General features: G+C 38.6%; 1 protein-coding gene across 7 annotated transcripts in view; it reads left to right on the top strand.

The window, feature by feature from the left end:
- LOC117204263 (glutamate receptor ionotropic, kainate 2) overlaps positions 1-17,655 on the top strand; it is a 115,245-nt gene that overhangs the window by 62,620 nt on the left and 34,970 nt on the right. For all 7 annotated transcript variants that reach the window (XM_033441508.1, XM_033441506.1, XM_033441505.1 and 4 more), the window contains exon 8: positions 10,741-10,893. In XM_033441508.1, coding sequence (XP_033297399.1) covers positions 10,741-10,893 — 153 coding nt within the window. The remainder of the gene's footprint in view (positions 1-10,740; positions 10,894-17,655) is intronic.

The following is a 17,655-nucleotide window of genomic DNA, read 5'->3' as shown; positions in this document are numbered from 1 at the left end:
CCTCTCCTAACGAAACGAAATTTCGAAACACCTGTGTTCTCGCGTCTCTGGGGAATTCTGTCCCCTTTTTTTTTCATTTGGAAACAGAGAACCTGATACATATAAGCAATAGAAAAATATGAAATTTGGTGGAGAGAAACTTGTTCTACAAACTTATTCCAACTTATTTGATTGCTACCTGTTCGTCATTGTCTTTCTTCTCGATTGAGGATTCCAAAGTCTCTAAATTGATATTAAAACTAACGTCTATATCACAAATATATCTTACCTCGTTTAAAAAATTTCTCCTAAATTCAATATTCCAAATTTTATTGCTGTGTGTCGTATATCGTCTCTCTTGTCAATTACTCGAAGTTGTGTTGCACTTGAGTTTTGATCTCATTTTAAAAACTTGATGAAATTCCACAAGAATTCTTTACCTTAATAACGTGAAGTTGCGGTGCTGAAAATGCAAACGTCTGTCAGGGCTTAGCAGGGCATACTATATACAGGGGCCATCTGGTTCACATTCTCTTATTATTCCAGCGGACACAGTTCGTCAAGATAATCAAATTTTCTACGTTTTGTTTGTCCGAGACACCGCGTCCTTTTGTGGCCACTGTTTTTCATGCAAACAAAATCTACGAATTCATAAAAAACAGCGGCGAAGAAAAATTGGTACAGACAAGATCATACGTCCGTAATAATATAAAAAATTTCTAGAAGTAACCTGGCCATTTTATTCTATATGTAATAAAAAGGATAAACTCGGACATTGTTAGTGATTTCTTCGGAGAACGAATAGACTTAAAACTAGTCCCAAATCTTAATTAACCAACTAACTAATTAATAAATAGGTTTAGGTAGTATACATAATCCTGGCGGCTTTATTTATGTTACTGTAGATGTTTCAATATTTCCAGGGTTTCCTTAAAAGGTTTCCTTTCCGGGAATGCAACCCTTCGGCTTGACTGTTATTCGAGCCATTTTTGAACACTGTTCTATATAGTCGCTATAAACCACATATGTGTGTAGCTTCTGCTTCAATTGATCTACAGTGGCTTGTAGAAATATATATTTATACCATATTATGTTACATTATATTATGTTATATTATTATATCTCACTATCAATGTAGCCGTCATAGTCGATTTTCATTATAACGCTAATAAAATTTAAATATGTTATTCTATCTACACTGTAATGAACCGACACGAAAAACACGATATTTCTTCATAGAATAGTTGGACATAGGCTAGATTTTTCCAGGCCCGTCAGACGTAACTACTTTTATAAAACACAGCGTCAAGGAAAACGAGACGGAGTTGGAGGAATAGCTGTCACAAAAGAAACCGCATTTCTCGCCGAGTCGGGCAACTTAATTCGCTGGCTTTTAAAGTCGACGGTCGCTTAAAGTGCCCTCGAACGACTCGTTTGAATCGACAATTGCGTCCAGGAGAAACGTGTCTAGTAGAAAAGGAAGAAAAGAAAAGGAGAAAGAGAAAAGGAGGGGGAAAATTGAATTAATACCGAAGATTTTCCTTCGAAGGTACGAAACAACGTCCGGAAATTCGAGAGAGGAGAAAAGGAAATAGATATGTCTGAAGGTTTAATCGAATGATGGTTGCAGGCGAAACGAGATTATGGTCTCTGTTCGATCCGCCATCTTTTGTAAGGTGACAGATTCGTTCCGCTAGTCCGTGTTTTATTTCGAGGAAAATGGTGAATGAGGTATATGCAGAGAAACGAGGAAATACTTTGTGGAAAAGGGCGGGTAGATTAATGATTCGCCTTAATGGCGACGTAAAGAAAGAGTTTTCTAATAATAGCGTGATGGCTGAACTTTTGTTACAGCTTGACTTTTGCACGATGGTAGAATATATAGCGCTGCATAGAAAATGAAACATTTTTTTTTTAATTCTAATTCTTCACAATATCAAAAGCACCAATCTGTCTCAATTGCGAAAACAAAAATTTCTAATTCTGTCGTTTGGATAGATTTAACGAGTAAAAAAAAAATGTTATAATCATTATGGACGCAATTTTGACCTACATATACATTCTCTTTAACGAAGCAATTTTGGGAGAGACACAAATTGATAAAAATTATTTATTAAAACGTATTTCCATCGATTAATCAACTATAAAGAGAAAAAAGACCTCAATAAATATACGCTTGTAAAGTTGCGTACGCGTGTTTCCCCATTGATAAAGATTCCGCAATACTGGGCATTTGAATAAAAATACCTAGGTTTTTCCATTGGTATAAAACGTAAAAATATCGAGCCACCGTTACACACTGGCAAATAGAGAAAAGTCCTGCTCTCATCGTATCACGGACGTGACCCAAATTGAAATATTACTGTTTCGTTCGTATTGTATAAAAATTCTCTTGCTGTGTTTGTTTTTCGCGTTAAAAAGAATCAACAGCGATCTTTAATTTTGCTCCACGGATTTAAACAAACGATTTTCCTATCGTACTGTGGAGGGGACGAGATTGAATTTGCAAATCGACAAGAGGACCGTAAATTTCAATTAGATCCCAGGCAAGTACGAACGAAGAGAGCAAGTTCGTTAACCGAAGAGGGCAAGTTTTTGCATAGCGCGCGGCCAAAGTTACAGACGATACGAAAGGGGGCAAAGAAACAGTGACTGCTGGCTATTATTAGTTTTACCCAATTAGTGAAATGAGCGCAGCAGTCGGCCGTCACGTGATTAAGCTCGTACGGCTTCCTTTCGCTTTTCAGCGAGATTATCCTCGGCACAAAGACAGCGAACGAAGAAAGAAATCGCATCTCAAGGTTCGTCCATGTGCCTGTTTCAGCCCCGATCAACCAAGCGATTAGAAGCTTCGGCCATGGCTCATCTCGTTGATCAAATGAACGCGACCATTTGCAATGAAATCCCATAACGTCTCCTTTTCGGTCATTTTCGTCGAAATTATTTCACCCAAAAAGCACTCTAATTGCAGGGCACTCGTTCTCGCTTTCAGAAACTTTATTGTTTCAAGAGCTTCTTGCTGCGAGCAAAGTAGCGTGCCTCCCTTTCTAAACCGAACTCCAGAACAAAGGAAATTGTACCGTACGGTAATTAAATACTTTTCGTTTAAACTAACCGTTGTTCTTAACGATATACGTCTTTTGTCGTTTCTTAAACTGATGCTGTTCTTTGTACTTTTCATACCAAGTATCAGTATAGACGTGATATCGAATGTTGAGTAGGTAGACTCGTAATCGTTAGATATAGAATGAAAAAATTATAAGAATTTATTTCTATGATTTTCCAATAATTCACATAGAACTCTTCTGCTTCTCTGTGACACTCTTAAAGAAATTACACACGTCGTACATTCTTGTCACGTGCAGGTAGATCTCCTCATGTAGCATGCATGTCAAATCTCCACGTGTATTCTTCGAAGACATCTGCACCTTCCGCTACAGACCAATATTAGCATAAAAATTCCTCGATCATTCGTCTGTCATACGAATGCTTACTTTTACAATACGCGTATTTCCAAAAATAATGTCCATATGTACATAGTATCTGTATAATCCTATATAACGAGTTTACAAGAACAGTTCTATCCAACATAATCTCAGTTCTCCTCCCTGTCACTTGTCCTCGGTCACCTTACGATTTTCCGAATTGTCAGGCTGAAATTACCTTGGACAGCCGTTGTTTCCAGACTTCCCACGAGTACGATGTCACAACCGTAAAATCTACTGTCTGTTTTCACCAAGGTTACTCGTGTCCTTTCTCGATACGATTCTCCTTCGGTTGCTCGAAGCTTCAGTTCACCCTTTTATCTTCCTCGATTTTCCTTTTATTTCTCACCGTTAAACGATCGAGTTAGCCAACAAAAAGTTCTAAAGAAAAAAAAAACACAGCCACAATCAACCTTAGTTGAAAGTGCCATGAAAAGAAGGGAAAGAGTGAGTTGAAAGAAGGTCGAAGCTTTTGAAGATGCATTGTGAGCTAACCACCTTGCCAAAGGGCACAAGCTGGCTCGAAATAAGGCTGTACACCTGTTAGACCGATCTTCTTGTGAAGAAAGTATAGGACGAACAAACGAGGCTCGTCTGGAAAAATAAACGCGTACCTATACGTGTGTGTCTGCGGATCTCTTTTTCGACGAGAGCTTGTTACACGGTGGACGGTCCTTGCATACTGATCTATTTCCTTTTATAGTGTTGAGTATCAGTCTCGTAGTAATCAAGGTGGCTGGGTCTCGTTGCCGATTGAAGGTATCGAGCTAACGAATTGAATTTTAACGCGTTGCATTCGGCGATCCATTTTTTAAATTTGTTAGAGATCGGCGGCTCTTTGGAATTTACTTTCGCAATCAGCGCTATTATTTTCTAAAGACACGGATTTAGCAATTTTATGTGACTTTGCGAATTTGTCTGATTCTTTTAACCTGTTAATGACCGAGCAGCGAAATAATACTTAAAAATTACGTGAACGTAATAAATCTGTGCTAAACAGAAATATTACTAGCGTATTACTATAAATAATTCGCTGTGTTCAAAATTTCTAAAATTGTAGAATGTAGATGAAAGAAAAAATAGCGACGAAAAGAATATTAAATCTTTGGGATTTCTTTCCGTAACTGCAATTTTAAAAAATTGATTGCAAAAGAATGCAATGAAATGTTAGATTGACGTAACGTTGAATTTTGATAAGCTAATGAGAGAAACTTATCCCCTTGTCGAAAATAATCCAACAAAAATAGTATTTTTTCCACTCTTTTTACCTGTTATGTCCCAGCCATCCAATGAATCACCGAATGCAGCTCGCGAGGCGGAATAACCTGGGCTTTTACCGCCATAAATCAGACTATCTCGTGCTCGAAGAGTTTTATTATTTCATCCGGTAACCGGCCTTACGATGACGAGATTCCACCGTTGGCATGGCAGTTGACTTTCCTTTCTCGTCCAGCTGCTACCCTGGCAGCTGTGAATCTGACGCGCATCCTAAAGACCGCTTATTAGATTTTTAATTTCACGCTATTGTAACTAGATCTTCCGCGGCCCTATCGTGACATTTCCGACTTGTCTGAAACATTCCACGCGATCTTTCGCAAATTCTTCTACCTACCTCGTATCTATCGATGCTTAGAACGAATACCGTTCCTCTTTGTAACGATCGATACCGTTTCTCCTCCTCGTTCTCCTATTTGCATTTCCCACATGGATGCGTTCCAATAAATGCGAATCGTTAATTAATACACGACAATGCAGTTGACATAATTTATTTAATTGGAAACGAATGCACAGCCAGTGAGAATACTTGTTCTTGAAAGGCAATGTACGATTCATAGCTTTGTAAATACGATAACTGCACTACATTCACAATAACATTGTTGTGCTGAACATTTCTTACTGTGTTGATAAAAGTCATCTCTATTACGTCCACATATTCATGATTTAATTCTTTTTGTCAATTGCAACTCCTTTTTCTAAAACCGTAACGTTCTTGTACAAGTTTATCCTTCAAAATTTCATTTTATCATCACTGTACATCATAAAAATCTCATATTACCGCGTCTCTGTTCTTCCGAGTATAAAAGACTGTCCTGTCGTGGACGAAAATTTCGTGGTCGACGATTGCTCGAGATTCGCTTTAAATGCTAATGAACAATCTGATCCGCGCCCTCAAAAACAGACTGTCCCGTACAATTGCCCTGGATCTGCTCGTGATCTAGGTAGGAAAAATGACAGGACGAGCGAATTAATTTCAACCCACGCGACGATTACTCCGATATGAAGGCTGGGACAAGGATTAAGACCTAGCTGAAGTTCTTCGCCCTTCTACACCCTTAACCTAGCAATCTCCATGCTCGAAAGGAACTGGCAAAATTTGCGGTGCGCGACGAATATTTGCTAACTAACTGACAATCTGTCTAATTTAGAGCGGATAAACCGAGGCGTCGAACTACGATGTTACGAATGTAATATCCGACATAGGAAATATGGAATCGTCGTGAGTGTGACGCAGATTTTGCTTGGAATAAATTACGACGATTTAGGGAAGAATAGATTAATCCAGATATATCTGTTATCCTATGTAAAGGGTATTTATTTATTCCTTATAAAGGGTATTTATCTTCATTATTGGAATAGTGCACAGACAATGCACAATAAGTGGGACAAAAATTTGGTCAATATATTCAAATTAATAGTAGAAAATGGCATTTTGAAAAATATAAAAGTCTGGATTCATAAGAGGAAAGATGAACAAAATTTTGAGAGTTGTTTAAACATTTTTATGGGAATTATCATAGAACGGAAATAGGAATTAGAGAATTCACATGGCTCCTAGCAGAATTTGAACACTAGCTACAAGATTAACGTAACTACAGTTAGTTCGCATTAATTAAGCGCAGTAACGTATATTATACCACGTGTATTATATAGAGCAGATATAAATATAACGAAATTCAAAGCAAAGTTCTCTACCTCTAAATATAATATACTTTACCTACTCCAACAAATACCACAACATCTCTTGCCTATTTTAAAACTTCAACTTTTTTTATTGAAAATCACAGAGAAACTGAGGAAAGAAAGGAACCTTAAATCCCTGTGTTCAAAAACTGTAAGGAGAAAGAGCTTAATAATCTCCAGATCCTTGAAAATCCTGATCTTACCTCAGCCAAAGAGATTACCTCGACTAATTAAGCTAGCCAGACTAACAACAGATTTCTTTCTCGACTAATTTAATATTTTAAACAACCCTTTCTTCTACTAACAGAAAATTTAGGAAAAAAGATTTGCAAATTGTACTATTAAAGACAAATTAATGTATTATTAAATGACAAATTAATGTATAATTCAAGACAAATTATCTAAGTTACTTAGTTAATCTTATTCTGAATGATAATGGAGAAACTCGTTTAATGTTTAACAGGATAGAGGTGTCGTAAGTTACTCGCGAGATGTCTCTCAGCCTTGGGCTAATTAAAAACACGCTCCAATTAAGCTAAAATAACGAGGCAGCGTGAAAACTCTATCCAGCTACGAAATTTCTGATAGCGAAGAGCGAGCTCTTTTTCAGCCGTTTGTTTTCCAATGTAGCCGCGAGCAATGGCGAACGATCTTGTTAACAAAATTGCGGATCATTCTTCACTAACTTTGACGGTGATCTATCTGCAAATCGATTTTCTATTATAAATCCACGAGCCTCGGAGATCGAGTCGTTATTACATTTTTTCACCGTCACGATATTTGTCAGTTTCGCTTCTGTTTGAAATCATATGTTTCATCTCTTTCATTCTTTAGTTTTTTTTTTATGATAAATTCGTTTTGAACGTAACGCGGCATGTTGAATTCCATTCACGTTAAAATGTCTGTTTTTATCGCAAAGGAAAATTGTCCTAAATCGTTCCAGTTTATCGAAGAAAAGAATTCCAATTTTAGTCATTTCGCACGTGTATTTCAAAAGAGCGCAACTTAAACAACTTTTTTCAGGAAAAGCGTTTTGCAACGTCTATGTACATTTTCAGGTTGGTTTCAAATGTTACCAATATAATGGAATCTCATAGGTGATGGCGCTAATGAAGTTTCAGAATGTTTCGTATAATACGCATAATATATTCATAAAAAAGAAAGTATCTACAAGCGTACGAATGCTTTCGCGAACCACTCTGCTTCTACAATTTTCTCAGAGATCATAATTTAAAATTCTCTCAAAACTTGGTCCTTTGCTTCCTCCACGATATATACGATTTCCTTGTTCGCTTTTATCGAGTGGAAATTCACTGAGACCGAGAAAATTTCCAGTTGTTTTCATCGGAGGAGCAACGATGATACTGCACAGGAACGCAGTTATCGCTGATTATTTTCCACGATACCAACTTTCCGCCGCGTGATCTTTGCATTTCCATCGAATTTCCCGATAGCTGAGTAGGAACGCGTGGAATAACGCGCGTTGTTCCACGTCATCGCGTTTCACGCTGAAACATCTACGTAACGATGTATTGGTTAACGTGAATCAATGAGCCTGGATACGTCTGCCCGATCGGTCGATTCGCTTATTAATGGGTGGAGGAGAAATGGCCAATAAATATCGGCGAAAATTGCCTCCTGTCCATGGAGAGCCAATACTTTTTCGGATAACTTGTAACGCAGCATTCGATACGTAATTGGAGAAAGGCTAATGTCGGATATTTCGAGAAATTGAACATATTCCTATGTTTGTGTTGTCGAAATATGGTTGGTCGGTCGAGAAAATGGAAGATTAATTTTTGAGAAGTGGAGAAATTAAAGTATCCGTTCTCTTTTCTGTCGATATGATCTGTCGTTGAACATTAAGAAGGATGTGGAGGTAATTTCGATACACGTAATCCTTAAACTCGTTTTCTTGATATTACTTAAGACGTCCAAAGCAACTTGCTATGAAACCCCTGATATTTTATTGAAGATACATCATCTTCTCGATTTCATCGCTTCGCTGATTATCGCTTTATCGTTAATTAATAGGGTTCCTTGAACATTATGACGATAATGAACGAAATATATTACTATGTTCATAAGTAGTCTGACGCTGTAGTGCATTTCCGATAACACGAGATAGGGGTTTTAGTGGAAAATTAATTAAAATTAGTAATTGTGGAATCAGCAAATTATAAATGAAAATTATCTGTAAGGAACTTGATAATATTATGTATATGTATATTTCTTTCTTTTTTAACGATTTTAGACATCACTGCTCAAAATAACATTATAATAGTGTTTGTCTCGGTTTAAAAGATCCTTTAGAAATTAAGCAACCTGAAAATTATCGAGACGTTTGTCGAGAATCTGCCTTAACTTCCGAAAACCTGACAAGTTCACCAAAGACCATGCAACACGGGTCTCATGGTAGCTTTACCCTGGTATTTGCTGTAATCAAACACGTAGTACGCGCATATTTACATGGAAAATTAGCGCCGTGCAAGCAACGAAGGAAATTCCAGTTGATTCGCGTCCAGAGGGATACGAAAATAAGCCGAGCAGAAAATTGATTCGAATTCGCTACGCTTTGAACCCTTTGTGTTATGGCGAATTTGTTGCATAAACAACTATTCGAAATTTGTTTGTTAAAAACTAACTTATCGGATTGTGTGAAGGGTTCATTAGCGCGACGTTGTTTTTCTCGTCAAACAAAGTTACGAGGAATGCGGCAAAAATAGAAAATTTCACGCACTGAAACGGAACGAATGCAATCTGATTAATGAGCCTTCGGGGCTTGGATGTGCATGAATTCGAAAATATTCTCGTCGGAATAATTAGATCGCCAATTGAAATGGCTTTGTCGTTCGTATCAGTTTTCAATACCTCGAATGTTCGACTGTATGCATATTAGTCGTAAAAGTTCAATCATTATTACTTTCAATCATTGTTATTTTCAATACAGTGGCATTGCCCGAACGAAGGAACGTGTTCGTTTCTAATTTTATTTTACACCGATTGTTTGGTATCGTAGAGAGAAAAATATTCGGCCGATCGGGATACTGGACCGGGATTCGAACCGGGATCTTTCGTTTGCCGGCAAGATGATTTCTCAATTAGCTACCCAGGTGGTCGATGAATATTTTCTGCCACACTCCTAAGCCTCGAACAATTACCGCCTGACAATGTAACCGTCCTCGGTCACTCATAATGCACAAACCATATAAATACCAGTCTAAACTCATCACCGTCGGTCAACTAGATACGTAAATCATAATCTTGTAACGTCGAGACACATCCTACTTCTAAGAATCGTAAGAAGTAAAATGTTCAATCTATCGAGTTGCTAGACCCGAATTCAAACTCAGATCTTCCGCTTGCCGGCAGGGTGTTTTCCCAATTAAGCTACCCAGGCCGTCGACGAATGCTTTCTGCTGAACTTCTAAGTCTCAAATGGCTGTCGCCTACGGTTGAGTTAGATTTATCGCAGAAACAAAGCTGTAATTTCGTTTATTCGAGTTTAACTATTAAATCTAATATCGTAGCTGTTTAAACGAATCGCTTGTAACAACTTCATGAAGCAATCGATTAATGAACAGAGCTCTTGGAAAAGCTGACAAAATCACAAATTAATGGAACTTCGTGCAAGCGACAAATACTCCTTTAATTTCGTCAAAGCGCAATAAAATTGAAATGAATATAAAACGCGTTTCCAGGTTGGCGCCACGGTGCTAATGTCACGCTCCCGCGTCTCTTTTCAACGATTCTGACGGTAGTGCTGATAATTTCCATAAGAGCGCAAGGCGTGCAGTCTCGTTTATAAAGCTCACTGCCAACAACGTGAAAAATAACCAGAATTAATTCTTCTAAATTAATTACAATCAATTCTTTCTCCAAGAAAATGTCTATCACTCTTTTCCTCGGGGATAATACATAATCAAAGATTGTTGTTTCAAGTTAATTGAAACGCTCTCCATTTCTATTTCTTTCGCTATAACATTTATCGTAACGTCACCGAGATGTTTTTCTTCAAAACGCGCAAACTTGAAACTTCATAGAAAAATTCCGAAGAGATAACTAGATCCTCGTTTAAGTATCTGCAAAAGCTCGCGATGCTTCCGCCGTGGCGCGCGTTTAATAATTTTCAAAGGCGACTCTCTTTCTTCTGGTGGCTGGTGGAGGTGATTTTACCCAGCTGCATAATTTAAATGATCTGTGGACGGTCGCCGAGCAAAAAAAGAACAGCAGCTTACGAGAATATTTAACGCGGTGGGGAGCATCGCGACGTTCTGTGAATGATCTATACCGAGGAAAGACGTGCCTTTTCCAGGCGGAGCCGGCGCTCATGTACGATAGCGTGCAGGTGTTCGCTGTAGGATTAAGAACCCTGGAACAGTCGCACGCGCTCAGGCCCGCCAACATCTCCTGCGAAATGGAACACCCCTGGGACGGAGGGTTGTCCCTCATCAACTACATCAACTCGGTGAGTTTTACTACTTTTACACGTGTGCGTGTTCTTTGAAACGGAAAGAAAGACATGGTAAAGTAATATTTCACGTATGTATTTGAAGCTCTACGTTCAAAGTCTGTTCCTAAGACAGTTAGATTCTCCTAGAATTATTAAATTTCCTGAATTTCTAATGTAACGTAAAGTTACATGTAACTAATTATAATGTAAATACGATAAACTACAGATTTTTCAGCATTTGTCCGAATAAAAACTTATAAAGATGCACGATATAAAAGAAAATATTCACAGTAAAATGCTCGTTAAAGTTTTTTAGTTGAGCGAAGCAAGTTTGTTTAAATCGTTGATTATATTTCAAGAAGTATAAATTTATTAAACGTCCGCAATTTAGGCGTGATATTTAATTCCAGTTGCGTTACATTCGTTAGATTTCGTTAAATATTTTCCACTTCATATTCGAAGAACAGATTTTAATTACCACGGTAAAAAAAGTTCTAGCGTCTAATCGAATAATCTCGCGTCGCGTCGTCTCGCTTCGAATAAGATGTGTCGCCTGAATGGCTAGGAGATTAACGTGCTAGGACATGCTAGGTATTTCGTATATCTTGAGGAAGTATTTGGACACGAAACGTTCCTCAAAACGGAATTTAATGTTTCATCGCATTAGCGACCCGTGTTATTCGTAAAATGTCTGGCTGAATGGGCGGAATGCTCCTGGAAACGCCATGGGAAGTTCCATGGACGTATTTTGTAAAATGAAAATCGCGAAGAAAAGAGCGTTCATTTCTGTCGAGCGCTTGTCCGATCCATTTTCAGTTGTCAACAAGCAGCGGGCGACGTTTGTTACACTCGCGAAGAAAGTTAACCGACAATTTACGATGAATTACGGATGCAAAGAGACTGGACTGCTGCCAGGAACAACTGTATTCCGGATAATTGCAAACCCTTTCGCGAGGACGAATGGCGGTTTTACAAACTCGCGAGAAATCGAGGCGTGAACGTTTTCAGTTAACGAGAAAACAGCGCGGAACGATTACATTGTGTTGTTATAGTAATATCGTTTCATTACATTCAGCGAATTTCGTTACATTCAACGGGTTTCATTGAAGCGTAATTTGTGAAATGTCGATTCCGTTTAATGAAACTTTTTTAAGTTTCTGGACAGTGTCGATATCGAACAGAATTATTAAAATTGGAAACGAGTAAAATGAACGGTTATGATGGTTTGCCTAATTGTGACCATATCGTAAGTAATGTAATAATAAGTTAACACGATCATCTGACTAATAACAGTCTCGACAATTGATTTCATTTAGTCTCTGTTCGTGTACAACAAAAATTGCACACAACTATCGACGTATCGATGAGTATCGACATCGGCTCATGTCGATGATTTACGATCGTGGCCTTTAAAACATCGTCATATACATTCGCCAATATTCGACCGCTTTGTATTCGAGCGTCGACACGTCGGAAGGTTGTTTCTATGAATTTCAATAGGAATTTTATGAACACCAGACACGGATAAATTTTATGAAATATCGAGCAGGTTTTCAGTTTGTCAGGCGCATCGGCCACACATCGTTCGAAGGCTTCGCATGTTTTTGGTTTATTGTAATGAGTAGTATTACATGTACATTCTTTGCGAGGTAAAACAATCCTCGTTCGTTAATAACGAACTGTTGAAATAGCGTGTATCACACGTTATCACACAGTGTCGTGATACATTGAATTAACGCTTCACGTAACGAATAATTAATAATGAATTTATGAATTAATCATGAATAATGAGATTTTCCCTTACACCTTGAGCAACGTTCCGTAATTTCAACGGGCAGAAAATCAGGTTGGTTCGTAATCTGGACACAATCAAGAGGTTCCACGTTCGCCAGTATCCCCTCGAGGAGCACTTATGGTCCGCTATTAATTTAACATTGAAGTGGCTAAATTCCGATATCGATGGTCGCTTAACAATCTACGAACATTTGCCAACCTCCCGTAGAATATGTATAAGAAAATATATTACGCTGCATTTACCTTCAATCGTTAAACGATCGTTCGATTAATTCGATTCGAATTGGAACGTATTTGTTCAAATGAGAAATTCCAAAATTGAAAACGAACAATATACTTAAACTCAACTTTGAATTCAAATAATTCACGGCTTTAATTTGAACCAGTCTCAATGAGATCGAAATTACAAAGACTTTTAACAAAACTGATCTTAACCACAGTTTGACAGTTTCGTGTTTATGAGAAGTACACCGCATAAGGAATTCGTAGCGATTTTAAACGCGGTCAGTGTTTACGGTTTTAACGGCCGGTAACGAGCTGGAGCGTTCATAAACGATGCTTTTTTCCGCCATTTGAAAAGCGTCGCGTGATAACGTCAAGCCATAAAACTACTTGGCGCCACTCCAAACGCGTTTATCGCGGGATTAGCTATTCCGCGTTGTTTGTCCGTACGCTTTTCCGAGCATCTTTCGACCAAATTTTGGCACGAGCCAGGCCTTCCCCTGTTTATACCCATTGGCACCGTGCAGCTGGTTTCTTTTCTCAATTTAGAAATGCGTACTTTGCCGTTAGTGAATCGGGGAAAATGGGTCATTAGGGTTCGGTTACGAAACGCTGTTCTTCACCAGTACTAATGGAGTCGTTCGAAAACTACCACAACTTCGCTCGATATCTTCATACAAGATGCATTGCATGAAACTTTTTCGATTGTGAACTCGAAAACATAGTACACGGACCCATGTGCCTGAGTCTCAAGTGAATAACAAAAGTCTCAAATACGAAACATGATTAATTCAAATGGATGAGTTGGCCAAAAAATTCTTTCATTTTTTATGACATGTTTGCGTTACTATACCTTACTATAGAGGATCAGTTCATTAGTTAACTCGAATGCAGTGGCATCATAGCGATAACGCCATGTTAATGTCGTATGTGATCTGTCATCTAAAGCAAATATCGGACATGTGTTAAAGGAGAGACAGCTGTGTGTATATAAAATGGAAATTAGAGCGTGCAATATATGGTATGATGATTAGCAACATTTCTCTATATATGCATCAAACATTACTCGATAACTTCACAAACATCGGTAACTTGTAACAGTTGATTAATAAATATCATTAAAATTAGTTTCATATATTTAACGTGCGCGAAATAATCTTAGGATCGGAGAAAACAGTATACTTATTCAAAGCAATACATTATACTGTTATTATTAAGTTTAAAATATCATTAAAAGAAGCCCAGAAGAATTTGCCACAGTATGTTTCCTCTGGTGAAATATGACGACAATGAATTCGTTGGTGATTCTTTACCGCAACGTCGAAAGGACCAGGTAATTCATAATGCCGGTGAAAAAAGTTCAATCGATGATTTACTTTGCCACAGCAATATTTCATCTATGTTTTGTCGGCGAGTATCGAGGGTCGCCATTAATTCTCACGCGTACTTCCCCTATTCTCTCAATTCCTCTTCACTTCCCCTCGTTCTTCCAATTCATCCCCTTTTCTCACGACATGATTCAATTCTCACCTTCCGGAACAGAAGATACACGATTACGCGTCTAATCTCTTGCATACGACATAAGTGAACAACCACACAATTGCCAGTCGAAATCCTCGACACATAAATCAAACCAATTTCGCGATAAATCGAACAACGGTCTCCTTATCGCGCAAATGTCGATACGTCGCGTCGTATCAATAACCGCCCGGAAATTCCGTATACTATATAACCGTACGAACGCTGCATACAGTGTGTTGAGAAACTTGTACAACTGTTACGGATGGAGAATGTCTTTCTCCACGTAGAGGACGCGTCTTCGCGCTCCTGAAACTTCTTCAAAAAACAGAAAACAGAAGTGTCTTTTAGCATAAACATCCCTTATCTGAAGCAGCGCTGGAGACGCAGCTGCGATGGAACTGAGCTTCGTGAGAACGTCCGGTGAGCAACGCTTTCTAGAAATTTTAAACGAATTAATCCTTTCCCGCGTGCAAATGCATATGATAACAAATAAACTCATGACCTACTCTACCATGAAATTGTCGGATTTTTATGATATATAAGTAGCCGAGAAATCGTGCTCCTCGGACGAAACGTCATGAAAAGTCTCTTTGTAACTTCGTGTCGTATTCATGAAGAAGCACTATAGCGAGATCAGGCAAAAGTTGGAGCAAAAGTTAGCCCGCGCATTGCTAGTGCGCCAAACCCGAGCAACCAAACTATAAGGTAACTCACTAAGCTACAGCCATTTATTCGCGACATACACGCTTGTACCAATCTTTTGATTACGATACACATATCTGTGTTCCTCGTATAAGTTCGAGTCTAATTATTTGAAACTCCAACATTCAAGCCAGCAATCCGCTCGAATCGTGTTATTAATCAAAGTTACGATTTCTGTACTAATCTTTCCGGCAATTTCCTGATTTCGTTCCAGGCTCGTTCGCGCGTCTCAATATCCAAAAGAAGCCTTTCCAAGCTAGTGGTTTCCCGATTTCGCATCGGTTTCATCTACACAAACTGAACTCTTCTTGCAACTTCTTGCTTTTATGGCAGGTTCATCCGCAGGTGATCCTATCCTACAGGTTCGCTGATTACGCGTCAGGTGCATCCGCGTACCTGCTAACACATTGCAAGCGTATTCCTTAAAAGTACATTGGCCAGCATCTGGCGTTGCTCGAAGCCCAGGCTCGTAACACAACAAACGATATAAATTCAATTCCTCGCTCTTCTTCCTTCGAAAATACCATAGGGAAGTGGATTTTCATTTTTCATGAGACTGTTCTGTATTTAAACGTCACACTTCTTGGTCTCTCCGATGCTTCCTCTCGGGACATTTCATTTGCCAGATTTACCAGCTTATTTCTTCTTGAGGTTTAAAGCTCTTGCTTTAAACATTTCTACTTTTTTGCGCTCGAGCTCGCTACCTTTCAGCCCTTTCCTTCTTTCATGCAATAACGCGATTCTTCCGATGTCGCGACGCTATTTTCTAGCTTCCCGTGTTTCATAGATATTACTCGAGAATATTGCCTAATTTAAATATATTCAAATGATCTTTTTCATAATTGATACTTTTTATTCGTCTTCTATCGGAAGTTCAAAGCAAATTTAGTCATCGAATTCTTGTATCATAGTTTGTTATTACATTGTTTGACTATTTACGGAAATTCATATTTTCACGAGTCCACTTAAAAAAATGGAATATTAGATGTTCCTATATCGCATGCATTATAAACGTGAAAGCTCTCTATGGTAAATGTTCAATTTCGTGAGTCACTGTACAATATTTCAGATACAAATCACAAGACGATGCGTTCTAATTATCTAGAAGGAATCACGTCCCAAACTTCCGGAGAAGCAAATATCTCACGAGTGGACTACGGATTATCACAGGAGTTTTGGAAAATATTCGCGTAGACGACGCCCTTTTATTATGAGCCTCGCTGTCCTCTTGCTCGTCGCTTCGAGAGTTCGTTTACCGGAATTGTTTCCCACACCGTGCTTCGTCTACGGGTCGTTTTCATTTCGGACGACTTGCCCGTTTTCGCCTGGTATTTATTCCACGCGCGAAAATAGCATTTCTCAAAGTATTCGGAAGCGTGCAGCGAATCGTCGACTTGCTTGCAAACGAAAAGGAGGAACAAAAATTCGCCAACAAAAGAGCAAGCGTCCCAATTTTTCTGCCTTTGCCACACTTTTGCAGCTCGATGGCGTTCAAACGTTTTAGTAGAAATAACGAAACCCTGCAAAAATGTATTCTGATGTAGAACGTATCAGTTATTTGCGAATAAAAGCCTGAAGAAGTGAGGAAGAATAATGTCCTTCTACTCTATAATTCGCAAGGACTAACTGGTTAACTGGAAGCACAAAGAAGAATGTTAGGTGTATCAGAGTTAAGCAAAGTAAATCAAGTCGTGTTATATAGTGGTTTCGGTCAAATTTTCGCGAAAGAATGACTCGTCAAAGAAAAAATTCGCTATGGCAGGGGGACGTCCCGAGATCCGGCGCGAGTCATGGAAACTCGGTGGTGCAAGTAATCGGACTACCGAGCGTTAAAATTGTACACGGCGCTCTTTTATCATGGCAACCCGCGTGTCTCCGCTTTCCCCGTTATCTTCACCAAACCATCATCGTCGCTACTGGAAAGCGCAATGTTTTGGATGAACGCTTACCGAAATTGCTGCCTATTACATCTTTTTGTATCCTAGCCACGCATATTTCTTCCTCTGTTCCCTGTATCCGTGACCACCCCTCCTATTTTTTATCTTCTATTGTTCCTATCCCTCTATTACCTCGCTCGTTCACAACCCTTTTTTCTCTTTCGTTGTCCAGATCGTTTCTCTGTTTCTACCATATTCGCGATTACAGAAAAACCTCTAGGTTTGTTAGGGATGCACTGTGAGTGTTTATCCAAATTCATATTTTTTTGGAGATCATAATGAATACATTAATTTAACTAATTTGTATATTTTATGTGTTTTCCTACATTTGCGTATTTTTAACTTTCGCGTAAATGCGTAAACAGTTGTCAGTTGAAGATGTTTTAACGAGATTTATGGCAAAATAAATATTTCAACGAAATAGAGGCCCTTTATCTGCATTTCGTATATTGTTACATATCCCAAAATCATAACTGGCCACTTTCACGCGTAATTGGGAATCTGATTAATAGCCCTTCTTGTCTCTCACGTGCAATTTCCGTTCTTGTTGTTGGATTAACGATCCTTGAACACGGCCAATTCGATCTAGTTGTAATCAAGC

The sequence above is a fragment of the Bombus bifarius genome, unplaced genomic scaffold, assembly GCF_011952205.1.
Source record: "Bombus bifarius isolate JDL3187 unplaced genomic scaffold, Bbif_JDL3187 scf7180000007977, whole genome shotgun sequence".
Taxonomy (NCBI): Eukaryota; Metazoa; Arthropoda; class Insecta; order Hymenoptera; family Apidae; genus Bombus; species Bombus bifarius.
This window is presented reverse-complemented; position numbering and strand designations above follow the sequence as displayed.